The sequence below is a fragment of the Onychostoma macrolepis genome, chromosome 23 (genome assembly GCF_012432095.1).
Source record: "Onychostoma macrolepis isolate SWU-2019 chromosome 23, ASM1243209v1, whole genome shotgun sequence".
Classification (NCBI taxonomy): Eukaryota; Metazoa; Chordata; class Actinopteri; order Cypriniformes; family Cyprinidae; genus Onychostoma; species Onychostoma macrolepis.
This window is the reverse complement of record NC_081177.1, coordinates 21,173,555-21,196,189: the sequence shown is the minus strand read 5'-3', so window position 1 is coordinate 21,196,189 and position 22,635 is coordinate 21,173,555. Positions and strand designations below refer to the sequence as shown.

The window sequence follows — 22,635 nt, the reverse complement described above, 5'->3', positions numbered from 1 at the left end:
ATCTTTCTGGGCCTTGAATGTGTCAGTTGCGTTGCTGCCTATGCAGGGTCAGAAAGCTCACAGATTTCATCAAAAATATCTTAATTTGTGTTCCGAAGGTAATCAAAAGTCTTATGGGTTTGGAATGACATTAGGGTGAGTAATTAACACTAGAACCGCCACGGGGTAAATTTTACCCGTGGCTGTTTTTCAAATGTACATAACAGATTTTCAACAAAACATTCAAGTCTCCCAGTCATTGACTTTTACTAAAATTATGTAATTTACAACCCAATATTGTTAAAAATTATTTTGATAAAACCAGATCAAAAAACGGAGCATTTATACCTATAAGCACTACGCGGGTCAAATTTACCCGCTATATAATGCATGTATTTTCGTGCTGTCATTTTCTTGCCGCTTATGTTTTAACATTGAACATTTCTAGGCAACGCCTTTCACTCACTGATTTAGCGGTTAGCAGTTTCATAAATAAAGTCAAAATGACTAAAAAAAGGCGATTTATGGAAGGTAGGTATTAGAAACACTACATGCCATGAGTGATGGAGAGTCTGATGGTAAGTTATGCGTCCTGGGTCGGCTCAGCATCTGACGGCTCATCTGACAGTGATCCAGACATCATTTAGATGTTTTAGCCTAACGTTACTCATAATTGGTCAAACTTTGGTTTTATTATTTCATTTTTGTCTTGCCATATCGTTTATTGTTCGCTATGGTGCTGCTATTTATTCTAGTCTGGCTGTTTCCTGAAGAAGAAAAAAATCCGATCTATAATGTAATGAATATATATATATATATATATATATATATATTTTTTTTTTTTTTTTTGATTACCCGAAGTTTATTGGTGTTGTTCTCTCATTCAAATTATAAATGATATAACCAAACAAATTAATAATTGGGCCTAAGTGAAGCTGTGCGCTTGATGGCTTACTGACCATTATGGATTAGTGTAGGCTGCATTAAAAAGTCTTGAACATAAAACAATAGGATAAAAATATAGTTGACGACTAGACATAAGCATTTCATGACTCTAGACACTTCTTTGTGAAGACAGTGGCATAATACAGTGAAATAATATGTTCTTTAGCCATATAAAAACAGTTGCCATGTGTGCGGGTAAAATTTACCCGCTGGTGCTTTTAGGTATACAGCGACCTCTGGCGGTTCTAGTGTTAATGACTGAATTTTCATTTTTGGGTGAACTATCCCTTTAAGAACTGAATGATTACAATGGATAAAATGGTCTGGAGTAGTTGTGAAGCATGACAAACGTGTCGCATTGGGCATTTTTTTGGCGAGTCATTTGAACAAGAGTGTTGTTTTGAAAACTATGAAACCTGGTTCAAGATCAGCAGGTTTAGCAAGCTTGTGCAGGGCCAGATTTTCCATCAAGAACTATGTGAAGCAAGGCCACTTTGGCCACTGGCTCCAGCACCAGTACTGTGGTGGTGGAAAAGGGGTATAAAGGGACAGTGTATTGTTTAATGTTGTAGTGGCTAATAATAATTGTTTGTTCTCTGCAAATGTTCCTCTCCAGCCTCCAGAGGACAGTTCAGACCTTAAGTGCCAGCTTCACTTCGCCAAGGAGGAATCAGCTCTCATGTGCAAGAAACTCACCAAGATGGTCAAAGACAACGAGGCCATGAGGGAGGAACTGGCAAAGTATTGCTCTCTGTACGGAGAGGTTGATGCCTCACTTACTGTCGAAGAGGTCGCCGATTCTCCTCACACCCGAGAGGCCGAGGTCAAAGTCCACCTGAAACTGGTGGAAGAGGAGGCGAACCTTCTAAGCCGACGGATCGTAGAGTTGGAGGTGGAGAACCGCGGCCTTCGTGCCGAAATGGATGACATGAAGATCCAAGATTCCCCAGGTGGAGTCGGCGTCACTGGTGGAGTCGGAAGTCAGCTGCTGCTTTCCACATCTGAGAATGTGATGGAGCTACAGCGCCACCTACAGTTTGTGGAAGAAGAGGCAGATCTGCTGCGGCGCTCCCTGATAGAAATGGAAGAGCAGAACAAGCTGTTGATGAATGAGCTCAACCACTACAAGTCTGAGCTTCCCGCTGTCACTGAAATAGAGCCGTCGTCATCCACAACCATCACTTCACTCACGATCATCCCTGGTGCTTCTGAAGATGGAGGATCTGGTCTAAACGAAGCTAGCCATAAAGAACTACTTGCTGCCAGGCTTCAGATCGCAGAGCTGAATGGCAAAGTAAAGAAGCTCCAGTATGAAAACCGTGTGCTTCTGTCCAACCTTCAACGCTGCGACTTGGCTTCCAACCAGGGCTCCACACGTCCAGCGCTGGAGACCGATGCTGAAGCAGGGGACTCGGCTGAGTGCGTCCCCAGCCAGGCGCACCGTGAAGGCCCAGTTGGTGACGAGCAGAATGATATTCTGGAGGAGAAAATTCTGAAAGTTTCAGGAACAAGTCACACTCATACCGCTCAGTGCCTCAGCATAAAAGACCTTCTCGCCATCCGCGACCAGGCGCAACTTGTTACCTCAGCCATTCAGCTTCTGACGTCACCCGACCCCTCCTGTATCTCACCAGATGCTGTCTATCGTAAGATTACGACAAACGAGTCTGCAGAACCAGTTCTGCTAGAGAAGAGCCAGACCCAGAGCTCCACGCTGCCCCTAGTGGAGGCTCTGCATGGCAGACTGCAGTCCCTCCAGGCTCAGCTACAGGCCCTCAGTGAGAGGGTGGATGCCCTGGGGCAGCCCCCAGAGAGGGAGCATGTGGAAGGGATGTCCCTGATGCCCCTGTTGTCTGAGGCAGAAGACCCTGCAGCAAATTGCTCATGCCCTGCAGATGCTCAGTTCAACCAGAACACAACCCAACAGAAGGTATGCACACAATCTCTTAGTCAAATATTCCCTTGCATCTTTATTCTTTCCTTTTTGCTTGGAGTTTTGTCTGTTTTTACCAGCAAGTTCTCTTTTTGTTGCTTTGCTTGATTAGATCATTGAGTTGAATTTACACTGCCCTTTCCCTTAGAAAGGTTTGCCGACCACTATAACAATGCATGCTTCTAGTGCATTACAAGGCCTCATAGTGGATAGCATTTAGGCCTCTAATGGAGTAGATCATCGTTATTGTGGTAAAGAACTGACCTGTTGTAAATGTTTTCATTTTGATTGAAGAATCCACTTTTTTGGTAATTTATATTTTATGTGTAGATTCAAATGAGACCCTATAGTATAAGTCTGTTTGTTTACTGGTATAATAATTTATTATTAAATGTAGACTTGGCTGTTTCCAATACATTTTTGACCTGACTATTCAAGGAATCATAATAAGCTGTCTAATCCATGCATGTTAGAAAATAAGTGTAAAATCATTATTTGATATTCATAGATATTTTCAAAGATAATATCTCAGTCTATTAAAGGATTAGTTCACTTCTAAAATTTCCTGACTATTTACTCACCCCCATGTCATCCAAGATGTTCATGTCCTTCTTTCTTCAGTAGAAAAGAAATTAAGATTTTAGGATTTTTCTCCATATAGTGGACTTCAATGGGAGCCAATGGTTTGAAGGTCCAAATTGCAGTTTTAATGTCTTATTATAAAATAAATAAATAATATAGGTTTTAACCACAAATGCTTGTCTTGCACTAGCTCTGCATCCATTACGTAGTCATTTTGGAAAGATCACATGTGACGTAGGCGGAAGTATTGACCCAGTGTTTACAAAGCGAACTTGCAAAGAAAGTCAAATGCCCTTTACAAAAAAAGGTAAAACAATAATGTCAGACGATTTTGAAGTTGCAGGAGAACATGAGATGGAGTTTTTTACCTTACCCTACCTTTTTGAACCGGAGTACACAGACAAAGAACTAACCAGGTGTGACCTTTACAAAGTTATTACGTAATGCGTGAGATTGCTGACACGCATCGCAGAGCTAGTGCAAGATGAGCATTTGTAGTTAAAAGTATATAATTAATTTTTCTAGAAAATGACCAATTGTTTCGATAAGACCCTTATTCCTCAGCTAGGATCGTGTAGAGCGCTTTGGGGCTGCATTGAAACTGCAATCTGGACCTTCAACCCCTTGGCCACCACTGAAGTCCACTACATGGAGAAAAATCCTGGAATGTTTTCCTCAAAAACCTTCATTTCTTTTCGACTGAAGAAAGTAAGACATGAACATCTTGGATTACATGGGGGTGAATAAATTATCAGGAATTATTATTATTATTTTGTCATACAAAACCTGTTTGTGTTTCTTTTGTCTGTGGAACTTACAAGATTATATTTGGAAGACCATTTCAACTGTTTTTGTTCATCCAATGAAAGTCAGCAAGGTCCAATACAACACTGTTGTTTTAGACAGAAAACACTGAAAGAGTTTTCATTTTCTGACACATTTGAGGTTTAATCTAACAGGCATTCATTTAGGCTCCATTAGAGGCCCAACTCTTGAGATCCAATCCAGACTCTTCCCTTCCTCCTTCTCTCTCTCTTTTTCCTCACTGCATGGGCACCATGACCTGTGGTCGCTGCAACATTTCTTCCTTTGTTTTTCTTCTTCTTCTCCCTCTCTTTATGATTCCTTTGTTTCCCGCTACCCCATTTCCTGTTTCCTCCTCCTCAAACCAAAGATGATGCTTTCACTTCTTGTTGTTTTGTTTCTTTTTGCCATTTTGTCTTATACCACAATGACCAAACTGTTTTTCCTATACATACTTTTCATTGTCTTGTGAGTTTTTATTCACTGGGGATGTTTTATGGGTATCATTATGCCTTTTTTTCCATGTTTCATTTGTCATTTTGTTTAAATATGTCTATTATGTCCTTACATCCCTCCAAATGTTTTATATACCCATATTACACATCACCTTTTTTGATTTCTTCATCATACTCCTCTTGTTCTCGTCTGTCTTCTATCATGCTCGTCTTTTATTGTTGTTTTTTTGTTTTCCTTCATTAACTTGCCCATGCATGCATGCAACAGCCTGACTCTAGAGACCAGCCAGACTGTGAGGTCAAAGTTCACCCGTGCAAGGCAGAGGAGGGGAGCAACAGCCACAAAGACAGCAACAAAGATGAGGAATCTGACTTAAAGGAAACAAACTCTGATTTGGTAAGGCACTAAAACATGCACACACAAAAACATTTCACTTCTGCTAGTGTCTTACAATTGAACACACAAAGGCTCTGTTCCAAAACCCATTGCTCGCCTAGACAGTTTGTGAGCTAACTCTTTTGGACAAAATCAGAGGCAGCATGTTGTGCATCCTTCATGCATAAGGCAATCCCAGAATGCATTTAATCCATAGAATTAGTGGTGCTCTCAGTTCTTTCAGTTGAAAACTGGTAAATTTCAAAAGCTCAGAAGCTACAATGAAGAGTCAAATCTGAGGTTCATAGGGAATTGGGAAATTAGGGTTTAGGTAATGACTGCAAAGTCTATTAAATGGGACATTCATAGACTCTGAAGAATATTTATGTGGTTAAAATATAAAAATACTCATGAGTTCATAAATAAAACAAGGCCTTTTCACCCATGCAGAGTTATGAGCAAATATAGTTCTCACTGCCAACGTAGTTTAGTTTTGCCTTAACCCCACTAAGCTCTTACATTATATTTACCTCAGTACAGAAACTGATGTTTGTACAGACTGATGCCTTCTTCTTTATTTTCTCTTGTAAATTTGGTGCAATTTGGAAGGCCAGTGATCTGTTAAGTTTGCACAAGATGTCTCCTGAAAAATATGCAGTATTTAAATTGAAGATAGTTTAAAGTTTTGACATCATGATTAAAAATAGTCCATTATGCCGAGCTTTAAATCATGAAAGAACGCATTATGTGATTTGGTGTCCCACACGCTGTGCCAAACGCCCTTGCAGCATTCCAGTGAAACCTCCAGCCATCAACAGTTTCCACCCAAACAATTTATCATCCACCATTTCCTCTAACTAGCAAATGCGATTTTCATAAAGAAAAAGAGACAACTGCGATAGCGTGATCAAGCTCTGATTTCATGTTTTAAAATTTAGGGTGGGTTCAATGTAAAAAAAAAATCAAATATTTTATATTATATTCTCATATATAGAAGTCCTATATATATTTAGGCAGGTTTTTTCACCTCACCCTGATCAGAAGTGTTTTTTTAAGTTGAACGCAGGGGTCTCAAGAAACAAGTTAGTTTATTTTTAATTTAATTGTTTATTTATTTATTTTTAGTTATTTGTGTCACGACTGTGACACAAAGGGCTTACAAACAGCCAAAGACGCCCATCTGCAAGTGTATGCATGCTGATGATTATTTTTTAGCAGTGATGCTTTAAATTTATCCCATTTAAACCACCAACTACTAATCAAAACAAAATCTAAGAAAATATCTGGTTGACCAAACAATCGACTATTCTAGGACTAGGTTGTGTCTTACAGAAAGACAAATAATACAGACTGTGTTCTCTGCAAACTTGATGTCATGATCAGACAGTTTCTAATCTAATTTGATGTGGTTATTATTTTGCCATTGTAGCACAGAAACATTTGACATTTACAAAGCAGCAAGTTTTGCCATTTGTTCCAGTTTATTTGTATTACAAATACAGCATTTACCAATTACTTGCATTCTCTCTCCTTCTTTCTGTTTTCATGTTGTTCTCTAGCTGACAGAGCAGGTTGGTGAGCTGCACGCTCTGTTGTCTGAGGCGAGAGAGAAGGCTCAGGGAGCACAGGAAGCACTGTCACAGGAGAGACAGGCGCGCCACAACGACACACATAAACTCTCTCAGGTGCAAACACGTTAATACACGCTGTGCTAATTTAGATCTTTCTGAAACACTGAACACTTGATAAAGCAAATCCCTAACCCTAAAGTCTGATTGGTTCCAGACATCTTTGTCCTCAAGTCCTTAATTTTAATGTCTCTCTTGTTCTTTCTCTCTAGCTTCAGGAAGAGCATCAGAAGGCTCTCCTCCGCTGTGACTTCCAGCTGCAGAGTCTGAGCCTGCAGACACGTCTGCAGCAGAAGCTGTGGAGTCAGGAGAGAAACCTGCTGGTGCAGGAGTCACAGCAGCTCAAAGAGAGCCTGCTCCTCATCAGCCTCAAGCTGCGCTGGCTCCTCAAACAGTGGAGACTCGGCAAGAAACTAGACACTGAGAGCAAGGATATCCTAGAGGTATGGAGCCATTTTTATTTGGTGAATTCACTAGGAATGAATTGTGCGTGCTGAACACAGGTTTATTTGCACATACTGAGCACGGTGCAAACATGCTCACATATCTGCATGGCACAATTCATTCACATTTGGAGCCTAATTAAACTGGATTGTGGGTGGTTAGTGAATAAAATTGATCAAAAATGACAGTAAAAACATTTATAATGTTACAAAAGATTTCTATTACAACTTTCATTTAAATGCCGTTCTTTTAAACTTTCTACTGATCAAAGAATCAAAGAAAAATTAATCACAGAAATACTAAATATTAGAACATTGATACTTTTCAACATTGATAATAATAAGAATTTCTTTCCTAAGCACTAAATCAGCCTATTAGAATGATTTCTGAAGGATCATGTGACACTGAAGACTGAAAATTCACCTTTGTTATTCGCTTATAATGTTACCAAGATTTTTACATCAAAAAACATCATAATTTAAAAGTAATAGGCTATTTTCTGTCCTGTTTTGACCCCCCTCATCAGAACGCTCTGTTTGAATAGGCGTGGCGGATTGTAGACTCAGAAGTAAATGCCCACTGTTATGATTGGCTAATGTTGTGTATGTTTGACAGTGTACATTCCTCACAGATGGACGCTGCTGTGATTTAGGTCAAAAAGCATAAATAACTCAATACATATCAAGCCCTCTGTAAGAAGAGCCAAAGCAATAGTGACCATGTACGGTGTTCACTTGTGTGTTGTGACATTACTGTCAGATCCAATATAGTCGGCACAGCATCTTCTTTTAGTTTCAATCTTTTTGAAAATCCTGTGTCGAATTGTGCCTTGTTTGTAAACGAAGGAAGGAAGACAATGCAAAGACTGTTTTTTGCACAGCTTGGCACTGCCCAGCATCTTGTTGTCTTCAGAGCCATCTTTATCGTTTGGTTTCTACTTAGACCAGCATGTTCGCCTCTCTCGTAAACACTACATGTGCGATTTGGTGGGTGGGGCTAAACAGGCAGTGATGTCGAGGCATTGATCTTCTTCTGCGGAGGCAGTGCTTATCCACACTGTTATAGCATACAGTAGAACATTCCAAAAGCTGTCGTTTTTGTAGACTGGCTTCAGTAGGCTGTTTTTAGGCTAATGACAAAGTTTTGAGTTCTAAAACTTACAGGATGTTTTTATAGAACAATGACCTCTTATGTCAAAAGATCAAAGGAATTTTGGTTTCTCAGTTCATTACCCCTTTAAAATAAATTAAAACAGGAAACAGCTATTTTAAATTGTAATAATATTTCACAATATTACTGTTTTTAATGTATTACAATCAAATAAATTCAGCCTTGGTTAGCATAAGAGAGCATGTTACCGACTGCAAAATTTTTAAACCGGGTACTTTGTAAATATTAAGTCCAATATGTTTTTCCAGGTTAACAGTGTAAAAGATCTTCATATCCTGCTTGAGGAAGATGGCCTGTCTTCCCACTATGGAGACAACAAGATGTCAGCTGCTGAGGAACAGCCGCTCAACCCTACACCCAAAGAGCACAGCCTGGCAGAGAAAAGCTGCCCACAGGTGGGTTAAAACAGAGATTGGAACAACGCCTAACTTCTGCACGATACTAACATGCTTTACATTTGAATCTTATTATGGTCAAGGCTTCATGGGTATGCAAATGTAATCGGCTTCCGTCACCTGTTGTCCTCAGCAGCCTGGTGGATTCGGTAGTACTCTGTCGGACCTGAAGGTGGCGCTTCAGGACCTTAGCGCTGAGCTGCGCGAGGAGCGTCAGAGTTCACATGAGTTAACGCAGCAGTTTGCCCGTGCTAAAGCATCATGGGAAGTCGAACGGATGGAACTCAAGAGCATTATCACTCAGGTGAGTGATAATGGCTGAATTTATAACTGGTCTTTTCCATAATTCAAGTGCCAAAATTTGTTTCTAAAGAACTCAACGTCTTCATTTTACATAGTAAATGCCTGAAAATGCAGTTTGTTTACTGTTTTGCATTTTGAAACTTTTTTAATAAAAGCGTAAATTGAATTTTAAATCAAAATATTCCTGTAGCCAACAGTAAATTTGTGTAGATCAATCTATGTCAGCAGCAGGACTGTGGACAGTTGTTGAAAACTTATCTTAGCTGGAATTATCCCTTAAAGATTTGAAAGCAGTTTAAAGGAAAATGTTGTTATGAAGGGAGAGACCAAAACTGAACTAATACATAGCCAAAAAAAAAAAGATACCTGTAAGTACCTGTAATTTGTAATTACAAAAATGCTCTTATTAAAGATTTACAGCAGTGGAAGGAATAATACGCATGCAGTCGTTTTCTGTTACTTTCTGTTAAAAGATAATTGATTTATAGAGTACTTTGTAAATACATTACAGAGTGCTTTGTCTCTGTTAAATTATCTGTTAAATACATTTAGGCTTTTAACACAATAAAATCTGAAAGAGTCCATAGAGGTGAATCATTTTATAGGTACTTTGCACTGTAGGTGTAAAGTAATTACTTTAACATTGATCTCACTGGGTAATTTAACTCCTGCACTCAGGGCCATAGTCATTGATTTAACATACACAGATTACAGTAATTCCTCTTGGGAGATTCATTCTGGAAACCTCTGGAGAAGAGCTTTTGAAGCCAGATACATTTATTGCGATCAGTTTGCTGTCACACAGGCTGAAAAGATGCTGGATGTGGCCTGTAATTTTGTTATTTGATCTGGTGTTGGTCATGCACCAGTATTCTGGGGAGAGAGCTGTGTGAGCCATCTGCAGTGTGTCAGCAGCAATGTGGCATTTCACTGGGGGGCGAGAGGGAGTGCGTGTGCTTACAGGCTTGTTTCTGGGCATGATGGTGAAAGATGAGTTTAATATCTTTGCTCTGAGATGCATTCATGACTGCAGTCTACTTAAATGGCGGAATTAATGAGCTGGGGAGGAAGAGGACTTGGACACAGTTTGTGGATCAGTGTTATAAACACGGAGAGCTACAGATGAGAAACAAATTTGGAATAAAGTAGTGATGCAGTGAATTTTGTCAATGATGGAAAATGGCACGTTTTGATTGTAAGTGTCTATTCCGTGCATGAAATATGGATAAGCTACAACAGGTAAACCTGTCAGCTGTGTGGACGCTAGGGCTAGGTTGACATTTTTATTGGAGCAAGATTTTTTATTCTATGCTGTTTTCAGTTGATGCTTGAACAAAACTTCACTGAACATTATTTGTAGAGTGCATACCATCTAGTAATCATAATAAACGTGGTTTATTACTTTTGATATAAAACAGTCTCAGCTTACAAATGGGGACAATAATGACAAAATTCAAATAATAAATGCCATTTTGATGCTCTTTAATGTGGTATGACAGATTGTTGAATCTACCTGTTTAAGCAGCACATGAACTGATCATCTCTTGCTCTTTACTACTAGTTATTGCACAAAATAAACAACTGAACATCAGAATTTTTGCTTAAAAAAAAAAAAGCACAGAAAGACATCAATAAAACAGCTTGTAAACAAAAGTAACAATGTTACATTTACTTAAAGGTAGAAATTAAATGGCCATAAACTTGATAGTTAGCTAGAAAAATGTCTAGAGGAGCATTTTGTTAAATATATGCACTGTATTACATTTTCATGACATTTTTACTGAACGTATTGTCTTCAATATTTAATATGTGTTTGAATATTTGAATAAATCTGTCAGGTTATTACATAAATCAGGTTATTTCGATTGAGTATTAAATAAACTTTAGTTGGTGTGCCATCTTTACAGTTGAAATACCAGTTTAATGTACAGAAACAACTGTAAGTAAGCCAGTCGCAGTATGATTTCCCAATAGAGTGTGAACACTGGGGCACTTGGCACTTTATAATAGTGCTCATCTAGTATGGGTTTTCAGTGGCTGATAGCAATGAAAGTATCTAAAGAGCAGGTAATATGGCAATATAAGACAGCAATATAAGTAAGATTTTAAGACACGTATGCCATTGTACTCATTATACAGCGGTATACCACATTAGACAATAAATAGAAAACAGAAAATACTGCTAATGGAGCAGAACCTGCACTACAGCTTTAAGTCAAGTGTGTTTACTTTGTAGATGCCTTAATCAGTGTGTAAAGAACCAGGCCATGCAATCTGTTGTGTTTAGATTAACTAAAATACTCACCCTCCTCCCTTTATTGTTGTAAAGGTTACAGCAGAAAAAATAAGCACACATACCATAGATTGCACCAAAAGCAATAGCCCTCTGCTCTCCAGAGATCCTAATGACACTAGACTGCCGCTTTCACCATTACTGCTCTGATAGGTCGATATTACAGGCCTCCCTTCCTCCATGCCACTCCTCGTTTTTTTCTGCACTTCCTTTGTTTTTCTAAGAATATGGTTCAGAGAATAAGCCTTGCGATAATACAAGGAATGGGAGAGGTGGGATTTGACGCTCTAGTATTAGCTGTAACCTCTGTGGCACTAATAACAACCTGTCACAGAAAATGATTTATCACTGCATTAACAAGACAGGTTATTGATACCAGTAATGTTGTTAGGATAATGCTATAAAGTCCTCTGTTGATGCTGCACATTGTCACCTATTATTAATATATGATGTGAGTCAAAAGTGATTAAAATAAATCACAATCCACAAAGCCACGTCAACAGTCTGATGGAAATAAAAGCCTTTCTGGATCCTTCTTCTTTCCTATAATCACTACGGTTTATGAGGAGGTATCTGGAACAAATAACTTTCACCCTCTTTAATAAACCACATCAACCCATTAACCTCTCATTGCCATCCAAAGCAAAACTCATTAGGCATTATCACCGTGAGAAGCTAGTCACTGATTGTCTGATGAGTTCCCAGCAGGCTGTGTGTTTTAATAACCTGACTCGCGTACGCTCACAAAATTTATGAGTTCTGTAGATTTGCGGCTCCAACTGAGAGAGCAGAAGGAATTTAAATGAGGATGGGGGATAAAGAGTAGGCTGGCTTCATAATTACTATTGCTGGAAACGTAATACAAAATATAACCAAGTATCATAACAATCTAATTGGATGAGCCATGTTTGAAGCAGCTGTAAAACAGCCAATACGATGTATAGAGCCTGTAAAATTCAAGTTGTTAACTGCAAACAACATGGAGTGTATTAAATATAGTACTTGGCAGAATCGCTTTCTATTTTATTTTATTCTTGAGTTGTAGATGAGTTTGTTTGTTCATCAGAACAGATTTGGAGAAATTTAGCATTACATCACTTGCTCACCAATGGATCCTCTGCAGTGAATGGGTGCCGTCAAAATGAGAGTTCAAACAGCTGATAAAAGCATGTTGTTTCTGGCTAAAATACCTCTATCTAGGAGTTCTGCACCCATAATATTGCTTTCTTCAGTGAAAACAGGTTATAAGCCAAAACCATTCTAAACAAATATGTTGGTGGATTTGATGCGCGAGGCCAGCAGGGGATGGACATGGATTATGGACTCATATTTTGGCCAGGAGCATATGTTAAAATGCCTTAATGATGGATTTGTTTCTTACAAACATGCAGCTTTTCACTTCACAAAACCATAATTGATGGACTATAGTCATGTGGATTACTTGTGGATTATTGTTATGTTTTTATCAGCTGTTTGGACTCTTATTCTGACGGCACCCATTCACTGCAGAAGATCCATTGGTGAGCAAGTGATGTAATGCTAAATTTCTTATAATCTGTTACAATGTAGAAACTAAGTAACCTACATGTTGGATGGTTATATATTTATATTTTATTAAATATATACACCAATTTAATGGTGTAGGGCAAATAAACTAAAATGTCATGTCAGGTTGCTGCAGCTGACAGTATATGACTGTAAATGCTTACTGTGTATTATAGGGCTGTTTCTATGGTTACTCTTCCACTTTTGAAGACATCAAGTGTTCTCTTTTTATCTCACCCTCTCACTTTGTACTTTATATTTGTCATCAGCTGGAGGGTAAGATGGGGAAGGCTTCTGTGGCTGGGGGTGAAAAGGATTCTCCAGACCTCAAGGGGGCGCTTAAAAAGGAGCGGGAAGAGCATCAACACCTGTTGGCGGACTCTTACGCTGCTGTGATGGACCTCACCAAACAACTGCAGATCAGTGAGAAGAACTGGGGCCGAGAGAGGCTAGAGCTTCTGGAGCACTTCAACCAGGAAAGAAATCAATGGGAACAGCGTTTACGAGAAGCCCAGAGCAAAGGCACACAGGTCAGATGTCATATGGGGGTTAAAGGATTTGTTCACTCAAAAATTGAAATTCTGTTATTGTTTATTTGTTTTTGTGGAACACTTTCAAGTTTCAAGGGACACAAAAACACCAAAAAGTGGTCTCAACTAAGTCTTCTGTACATTTTTGAAAAGACATAAAATATTATATAGTATATTTCTGAAAGCAGCAGACTTTTTCAGAATTTCTCTTTTTGTTCACCACAGAATAAAATCATATGGGTTTGGAACAACATGAGGGTGAGGAAATGACCGAGTTTTTATTTTTGGGTGAACAAATTTTATGGTGAACAAATTCTTTTATGGTCAAATTTTAAGTGCATTAAAAGGCCTGGAAGCTTTGTTGTGTATTTCCAAATCTTGTTCCCCTGCTTTCATGTTTTTCTGAGTCCTTTTAAGCTGCTGTTTTATTTGGGTCTGTGAGGGTGTCGTCATGACATATTTTCCACATAGTTTATCCCCAGACTTCCTTCACTGACTTAGGGCTCCCCTCACATAATGGACGGATATGACAGCATCTCTAAACATTTCCGCAGAGCGCCTGCCGACAGGCTCTCTGCATGTTGCATCACTTATCTAGAAACTGATGGTTTTGCATATCCATGTGGCTATGCACAGTGTGCAGAGTCCAATTGGAAAGTAGTATGACACAATGTGGTCAGTGTGTCTGTACTAACCACACTGTAAGTAATGAGGCTGGAAAAAGAGATGAGACTATATAGTTTTTTCCCCTTCTTTCTCTTTTGTCTTTCTTTTTGTGACAGTCCAGCTCAGTGCTCCTCTGTTTCATATGACATCCTGAATGAGAAAGGTCTAATACCATGCCTCATTGAGAGAATTTGGGTCATTTACATGGACGTGGTGAACCATACCACTATCATTACCCCCGCAGAGGAAACTAGCTGTTTTGAATGATCTCATTTACTAAAGAGAATATCGGCTGACTCAGTAATACCACATGCATGAATGGGAGTACTGTGCGGGGGGATGACCATGGCATGCTGCTCTGTAAAACTTCACTAAAAATAGATAATTTTCTTTTCAGGCTCTGCATGATAAAACATCTGAAAAGGAAATCTCAGCAGACGCAGCCACCAGTGGTTCAGGACTGCAAAGGTAAACTGACTTGATTAAGGTCTTAACTGTGCCTTGTTTTATCAGACGTGACTGTTTTATTATAATCCCCATTCTCGTTACAGGACCAAATCAATTTCTGCCCTCTCTGAATTTAAGAGTCTGCTGGACACCAGTCTGTTCCTTCCTGGTCACAAGGTCAGCGGAGTACCAGAGTGCAATGTTCCACAGCATCAAACTACTGCTCCTGCCTCCATTCTGGCTTGTACCGACTTAAGTAATCTCAATAAGAAGAACTGGAAATACCTGACCAATGATTCTGCAATGCTGGAGAAGTGTGACCAGTTTAAGACATGGGACTGCCCAAGCACCAACTCTAACAGCAGCTTCCCTGGACTGGAGTTGAGCAAGGAGTACATCCAGAGAAGTTACACCGCTCCAGATAAGACAGGTATTCGCATCTATTACAGCCCTCCAACTGTGAGGAGGATGGAGAGGAGGTCAGTCAAAGAAAAGGCCCAGCAGGATCCTCAGCAAGGATCATCATCTAGAGACCATCTAGCCATGATAGATCCATCAGGTCAGACTGCTGCATCTGCACCTTTGTTGACCACTTCCTCATCCACTTATGAGCAATGGTTGAGCTCACTTTCACAGCAGCATAGAGACCTGCTTGAAGGACGGACGGGAGGTTCTGCACCATTCCACGGACTGGAAATTTCAGGCAACCTTAGTGATGACATGAAGGAGATGACCAACTGTGTGCGACAGGCCATTCGTTCCAGTTCTCTGGAGAGGAAGTGCAGCAAAGATACAGGGAGCCAGACAGTTGGTGTTTCAAGTACAGGAACGCAAACAGCACAGTTTGTCAGCATTGGCCTACAAACCGATGTACCCATTCCAACAACTAGAGGCCTTCAAGGGAAAGCATGGTCTCCTCGTCCATCAACCTCACTTTCATCTGCACGCTCCCGACAGATCTCTTCATCTCTAGAGAAAGTCCACAGTCGCATAGATAGACCATGTTGCTCACCGAAATATGGCTCACCTAAGCTTACCCGCAGGGTCTCCACCTCCTCCTCCAAACTGGAGACCTCCTCAACATCTTCAAGGGATCGCAGTGTATGGAATCTTCATAACCGTAGTGGATCTCAGAACGGTTCGGCCTGGGCACGTTCCACCACCACCCGAGACAGCCCAGTGCTTAGTGGCCTCAATGATGGCTTGACCAGTCTCTTCAGTGTGGTGGAACACTCCGGAAGTGTTGAATCATTATGGAAAGCAGATCCATGCTCGGGAAGACAAGCTGCTGGGAAACCCTCCTGTCCTAGCATAGGTATCGGTCTAGGAGAAGCGGGAGCTCAGAAATATGGCATGGTCCAGGAGTTTCTCCGCAATGTTTGCGGCAGGACTGTGCCAGCAGGCACCATGGACGAACCAAAGCCTGAATGCCTACCTGGAGTCTTGATTGGCACAGACAACATCACGAAGATCGTCAATAAGAGGTTTATGAAAACACAAAGAGATGAGATTGTAGCCACCGGAAAGGATGCAATGAGCTCAAGCTCTAGTACCTTGGAGGTGAGACAGTCTAATACAGGTTCTAGTGTCACCACTGTTGATCTGGTTGATTGCATTTAATCATGAACCTCTGATTGTGTTATACCAGGGCTGGGCAACTTCAGGTGTGTTTGATTAGGGTTGGAGCTAAACTCTGCAGGACAGTGGCCCTCCAGGACCGAAATTGCCCAGCCTTGTTTTATACAAACTCCCCTCTTCCTCCAAAGCATAAACCCTGAATCAAGCAAATATCTTAAAATCTTTTAAATCTTTTTTCTTTGCAGGATTCAGTTTGTGACTGCAGCTCACAAACGGCCACTTCCTGCTTTGCCCGCCACTCCCGCTCCACCACACGACATAACCATGGCCAGTGCAAACATCGAGTGCAAGAGTCACCCATGGGAACCGAAGAACGATTCGATACCAGTAATGAATGAGAATGAGGGTGGCCTCTTCTGACACCCAAAAAGTACACAAAGAAGACAACTGTCAACACTCACCCCACACACACTGCCACACAAATCCACTGCCACATACGCCAATACACACAGACGCACCCTTAAACAAACACATACATACTTCATACCTTCAATAAAAGTCTTCAGGGTTACAACAATGGGACCTTGAAGAATTCCTGCATCTGGAAAGTATCCAAACCAGACCTCAGTTTAACCAGCACACTTTAATGCCAAGGAAGGGGAAAGAGTTGACCTCCCCTTTAGGTCCACCATTCCACTGTCAACCAGCCAGATTTCACATTGTAAGTCCATCATTCCAGCGTAAACCAGCCAGGCCTTTAAACTCCACCATTCTACCATTCCACAGTCATCCAGTCAGACCTCTCCTTAAACTCTGCCATTCCTCTGTTCTTCGTCCAGCCACCAGGACAGCTTAGCCAGCCATTTCAATCCCCATGGAAGAACTTGAGTGATCCAAACCAAGTTGACACCAGGTCTTAATGAAGTCATGTAGATATAAAGGGAACATACAGCTCGCAACTGAACTACACAAACCAAGAACCTCAACATGGCCTTCAGTAAGATTATGATTTTCTCTGACAACTGCCCAGTGGCCCTTACTTTTGACCACAAACAGCATTGCTTGGAGTAGCTGTAAAATTGTCCTGTAACCAGCCCTTGATGGATTCTACAAGTTCTCAACTTTTTGAATCTACAATAGACAACTTTTCACTTCAATGGTTAAGAAAGGTGTTATCACCCAAATTCAACGTGGTCTCAATTTGGTATTAAGTTTATGTTCTCTATAGACAATCATCAAGCTAGCTTGTTTCAACCACTATATAGGCTCTGCAACTACTTGGGACCATCTTCCATTTTCAAACCAGCCAAAATATGAAACTCTGAATCTATCCCTGGATTTCTCTAAAAAAGGACTGGATGATACGATTGATCATATTGCATTGTGGATCTGTCCTTTTTAAAACTTAATATCCTTATTATGCTGTCTGAAGATGTCTACAAAGAGCACGTTGGTAGCTGTAGGGTAGGAGGATAGCAGTTGTTTTGTTTGCTTTGGTACTTTGTACTGTTTGAAGTGTTTGAACACTAACATTAACACGTAAATCTCCATTCCCTGGCTAGGATGTCCTCATGAATTTTAAAGTAATTGTCATTTTTATTCTTACCCTATAGTTCTACAGAAGACATGCTGCTAGGTGCATCTTCTGCAATCCTCCTCTTTATTTTCTCTGTGTCTACCTCTTCATCCTCCATCATTATGCTGAAATAAACCTAATGTACCTTCAGTCAGGGTAGGCGCCAATTTTCATTTGATGGGAATGAAAAACATGAGATAGAAGTACATTCAGTTTAATAGGTGGTACTATTGTGTGTTGGGATAAATTCTGTGAGTCGGGAAACTTGAGTCGGGAAAATTAGCTGTGACTTTAGAAAACCTATTGAACCGAGACCTTGTTCTAAATAACATGCTTGTGGTCGACTTTTAAGGCATAACATTGGTCAAATAATGCTGCATAGACTGGTAGTAACTGTACTGTTTATATCAGTGCAAGCTCAGTAAAAATGGTGCTTATTGGCCTAATGGGGAGCTCGTAAGCACCCTTTTGAAACCTAAAATGGCAAATGGGACACCCTATATGCCCTATTGCGGCACTTGTGGCAGTATGTCAATCTCTTACAGCCTCATTCATGCCAAATTGAATGTCGTCTACCCTGACTAAACCCCATAATCCTATTTTCCAGAACACATTTGAAAGCCTCACAAAATACTAATTATGCAGATATTACATATATAAACAGAGATATGTTTAAGACGGAAACACTGAATGCTAATTAATTGGCCATAGTGAGATTTTGAGATTAGTGAGATTTTATCAGATAATCCCAAAATATAATCCATAATCTGACCGTTCATGTAGCTATGCAGTTACCGTAATATGAGTGTGTGCCTCCCTGTATGTGCTCCTGCAGCAGTCAAGTATGTTTGTAATGTGTTTTCTCCAATCTCCAGTTGGAGTGGTGCTGCAGAAACTGAAGTTTAGTCTTTTCGCTGGTGCTTTTCTTAGATTTGATGAGAGTACATTAGATGAAACATTTTTGTATGCATTTCTCGAGCCATAAGGATTTGTTGATTCAGCTCTTTTATAAATCGGGCATTAGTAAAGTTTCAGAATATCACATTTCTCAATGTCTGGCCAAAAAAAGAAAAGACAGTCAGATATTATAAACCCAGCCTATTATTTCCCAGACAGTGTGTCCTCTTTATCTGTCACAGCCTTGCCATATGTCCCACAGCTACCTCTTATCTCAAAACTGTATCTCACATTACGTTTAACCCATTCATGTTTCATTTTGAAGGTCACTAGAGTGCCTTTAAGAAAAAAAATTTAAGCAACAAGATATTTTTTAGGAGTAGGTTTATGAGGAACCATCTAATGATGGCAATGATACAACAGATGTTCTTAGAAGACTGCTGTTAACTACTGAACCCCTTTGTTTTTTGAAAAAGACAAAAATGAGACAAAGTCTGTATTCCTAAAGTTAAATGAAGTGCAAATTCAATCTATAGTGTATATTGTAATTTATTACAGAAGCCAAAATACAGTTTGAGGACATCTACGAGTGAAATCTGCTAATATAATCAGTCCAACCTTTCTTTATAAGCCATTTTAACTTGTTTGAATGTTTCCTGAGTTGAGTCTGATGATGTAGCTTTGCCCACTTATACATATCAGACAAACGGTGTACCGTCCCTTCAAGTGCCCCTTAACCTGTTTAGTCGTGGTATTCGTGCTTCTGATTTTGGTCACATGATCTCTGAAAAAACAGGGGGAATGACCTTAATTCAGGAGCCTTTCGTTTGAGCGCTCCCACTATGCTGAAATCTTACGTCAAACCCTACTGGTGGTTTGAAAATGGAAATTTCCCTAAATTTAGCAGAAGAATGTAAATGATACCAATTACACACAGTTTTATAGTAATTCTTAAACCAGTGACAGCGGTTTAAAAGGTCATGTGGTTGGTGGTTTTAGATTTAAAGATATTGTTTTCATGGGAGCAGCTCTCTGATTGGCCTTCCTGTTCATAATATTGGTCTCCATCACTCCCGTGTCATCACAACACCCTGTTTTAATGCCTAGCAATATATACAACACCTTGTCGCTTATTGTTGTCAATATTGTTTGCTAAATTATTATAAAGAGAATGCGTGTATATTTCTTTTTCATTTTCATTTGAAATCTCTTTCAAATGAAAAAAGATGACGACAGATGGACATTGAGAAACCTTTCTAAATGTTTTAACTTGAAATCAAATATACTGTAAATAAATACACAATTTGTACTCTTTCTATCCTCGTGTAGGAAATGTTGAATGTCTCTGCCAACTTGAGCTTGAATTCTGTACCTTTCCTCTCCTGAATTAAAAACATGAGAAGATTTTGTGTAAATAGAAACATTTTAAAAATAAAAGTGCTGAAAATTTCTTGTTAGACTTTCTTTCATCCTTTTTGATGTCTGCTTGCGAACTACAGTAGTTTATCAAAATAACATTGGCTGATAATTAATCAGCCTACTATAACTGTTCATATGTTATCTAAAATGTTATGAAAAAAGTAATTAGCATTGATTTCTTGTTTGTACAACAGACTAAGTACACCAGCTGTCGTTAAAATTATTCACACAATTATTTTTGTGATTAATTTTTTACTTTTCAATCTGCACTCGTCAAGCCATTTTATGGAGACTTGAACTGAGCACATTCTTTTAATTTAAGCGTAAATGTGTTTAAGTATATGCATCTGTTGTGGAGAAAATTACTCATCTCTTTATTCCCCTTTGGAATAAAGATGGTGGAAAAGTAAATGAAGCGGGTAGAAAGAGTGACGGAGTGGTGTATTAAATCTAGCTCTAGGATATGATGGTTCATGTCCAGCTGTGGACTGTGAGTCTCAGTCCAGCTGGATTCCTTCTTCCCACATAACACACACACACAACACTAGCTGATAAAGGGACCACGGAACGGAAACTCTCGATCATTTGTGTATCGTTGCATGTGTGTGTGGTGTCGGGTTCACTTGGGAAGAACATCTGTGATTTTCTTCAGGGTCATTTTCCTGCCAGCTAAGATTTTTTTTTTTTTTTTTCCTTTTTTGAAAATAAACTAGTTTACATTTGAATCTGAGCACAGAGAGAGAGAGACAGAGATACAGGATGTGACCAAACAGTTGCATCATTCAAAAAAAAAGAGATTTCCTGTCACAATGTGATGACACCGGCATTAACATTCATGGTGTGATTCAGCGCAAGAGGCTGAGAAGAAAAGGGAAAAAGAAACCGTAAGGGAAAAGCTATGGCTCTGAATGTCATATGAGGGTTTTTGCTTTCAAGCTGTGATGCACAGCAATAATACATTCCATTTCATTCTCCGCTGAGCATAAACATACACACACAGTTTGTAACCAGTGCTGTCTTTCCCATACAAATGGGCAGGACGAACTTCAGTACAACAATCTAGTAAGTTCAGTGATTGTGTTTGTGTTCATTTCTACATTTTGGAATTAATGAGTTTTATTTTTAAATGCTATTGCTATTTATTAAATATCATCCATTTTTCAGCATCACTATTACTTTAATAGGTTTTGTAGAATTAAAACAATGAATTGTATTTAAATTTTCATTTTATTGAAATTAAATATCACACATAAAACATAAAAATACATAATTTCTGCATTTCTCAGAAAATGCATTAACTGTATTCAGCCTTGTTATACTGACATTATGTGACATTTTCTTCTTTAAAAATAATTATTTCATAATCAAAATAACTGTTGGAGTTTTATTATCATCTAAGTGGGGACTATGTTGTTACCGCAAATATAATTTTGCATTTAAATTAATTTTAAAATTATAATTATTAAATAATTAAAATAATAACTTGGTCTTTCTGGCAATTTTAAGGAATATATTGGCCTTACCAAGCTAAATTCAACTCTGCTATTGGAATTATCACAGTTATCAATTTTTTATATATTTTTCCTAGGTATATTTTTATTTATTTTTATGTGGTGTGGACGGTGCAATGATATCTGGTAGCTAAGGCCGTCATTAGACATTTTTCACTGATCTTAAACCCTGACCTATTTTAAATGCAACAAGAACGCACAAAACTCAAGACAATTCTATTTCCCAGACAAACCCCTTCAATAGCACAGTCAAGCTCTTCACTGGCTCTGATGCTGAGTCAGATGTCCTGTAAGCTCATCCTGATTAGATGGAAATCAGTAGCTTGCAGTGAGGTGGCCACTGAAGCTTATGTAGGTCGAGGAAGAAGAGGGTGATACTGCTTATCTTGTAAATCCCTGCCGAAGCCCTGGTAAAAAAGCACTGGAATTTTCTCTCTCACATAGCATAGATAGTTCAGGTAGATATAACACATGCTCCCAGCTTTAGGATAATGCATCATAGTCTAATTTGTCCTGCCAGTTACATAACAAACAAAATATATTTCTATCATGACAACTCTTCAAAGATTTTAGCATGGTAATGGATATGACAATGTTAATGTATTTGGTCTTGGCAGAATAGATCTGCTATGCTGCTACTGTTGCTGTTGTAGATTATTGCTGCTTGCTTGCTACTGCCAATACATACGCCGATATGTTGCTGTATAAGACCTACTGCTGCTTCACAAATAGCATATATAATAACCCATAGCAGATCTATACAGGTGGAGCTGGGGAGGTGGAGGGTTTCAGAGGAACTCTGAAAGCACTCTGTGAACTTCTCTAGTCTAGAGAATGCTAACCAACCACTTAAATGTAAAGCAGTAAACTCAGTGGCTGCGTATGCAACATGAACCAATCAGCTTGTGCCAAGTTGTTTAACGCTGTGAATATCATCAGTTTGCGTTAACGACCTATCATTCTGTGCCATCTCGAGTTTCATGACAGAACTTGGCATTTACACTTTAACATAAAACAATTTAACATAAAAGATCTCTACTATAATGTTTTGCGCGATTTCTTTGGCAAAGCATCATTTGAACTAAAATTGAAATTGTACTTCTTATAAAACTTCAAATTGTAACTGTGATAAAATTACATTTAAGTTTAACGTGCATTT

General features: G+C 39.2%; 1 protein-coding gene across 2 annotated transcripts in view; it reads left to right on the top strand.

The window, feature by feature from the left end:
- Positions 1-19,996, top strand: part of soga1 (suppressor of glucose, autophagy associated 1) — a 50,548-nt gene extending 30,552 nt beyond the window's left edge. The window contains exons 5-14 of one of the 2 annotated variants that reach the window (XM_058763735.1): positions 1,541-2,854; positions 4,967-5,095; positions 6,634-6,759; positions 6,915-7,145; positions 8,565-8,711; positions 8,848-9,015; positions 13,122-13,382; positions 14,446-14,516; positions 14,600-16,055; positions 16,319-19,996. In XM_058763735.1, coding sequence (XP_058619718.1) covers positions 1,541-2,854; positions 4,967-5,095; positions 6,634-6,759; positions 6,915-7,145; positions 8,565-8,711; positions 8,848-9,015; positions 13,122-13,382; positions 14,446-14,516; positions 14,600-16,055; positions 16,319-16,471 — 4,056 coding nt within the window. In that variant the 3' untranslated portion in view covers positions 16,472-19,996. Of the gene's footprint in view, positions 1-1,540; positions 2,855-4,966; positions 5,096-6,633; positions 6,760-6,914; positions 7,146-8,564; positions 8,712-8,844; positions 9,016-13,121; positions 13,383-14,445; positions 14,517-14,599; positions 16,056-16,318 lie in introns of both variants that reach the window. The other variant, XM_058763734.1, reaches the window with a different exon arrangement.
- The last annotated feature ends 2,639 nt before the right edge of the window (positions 19,997-22,635 follow it).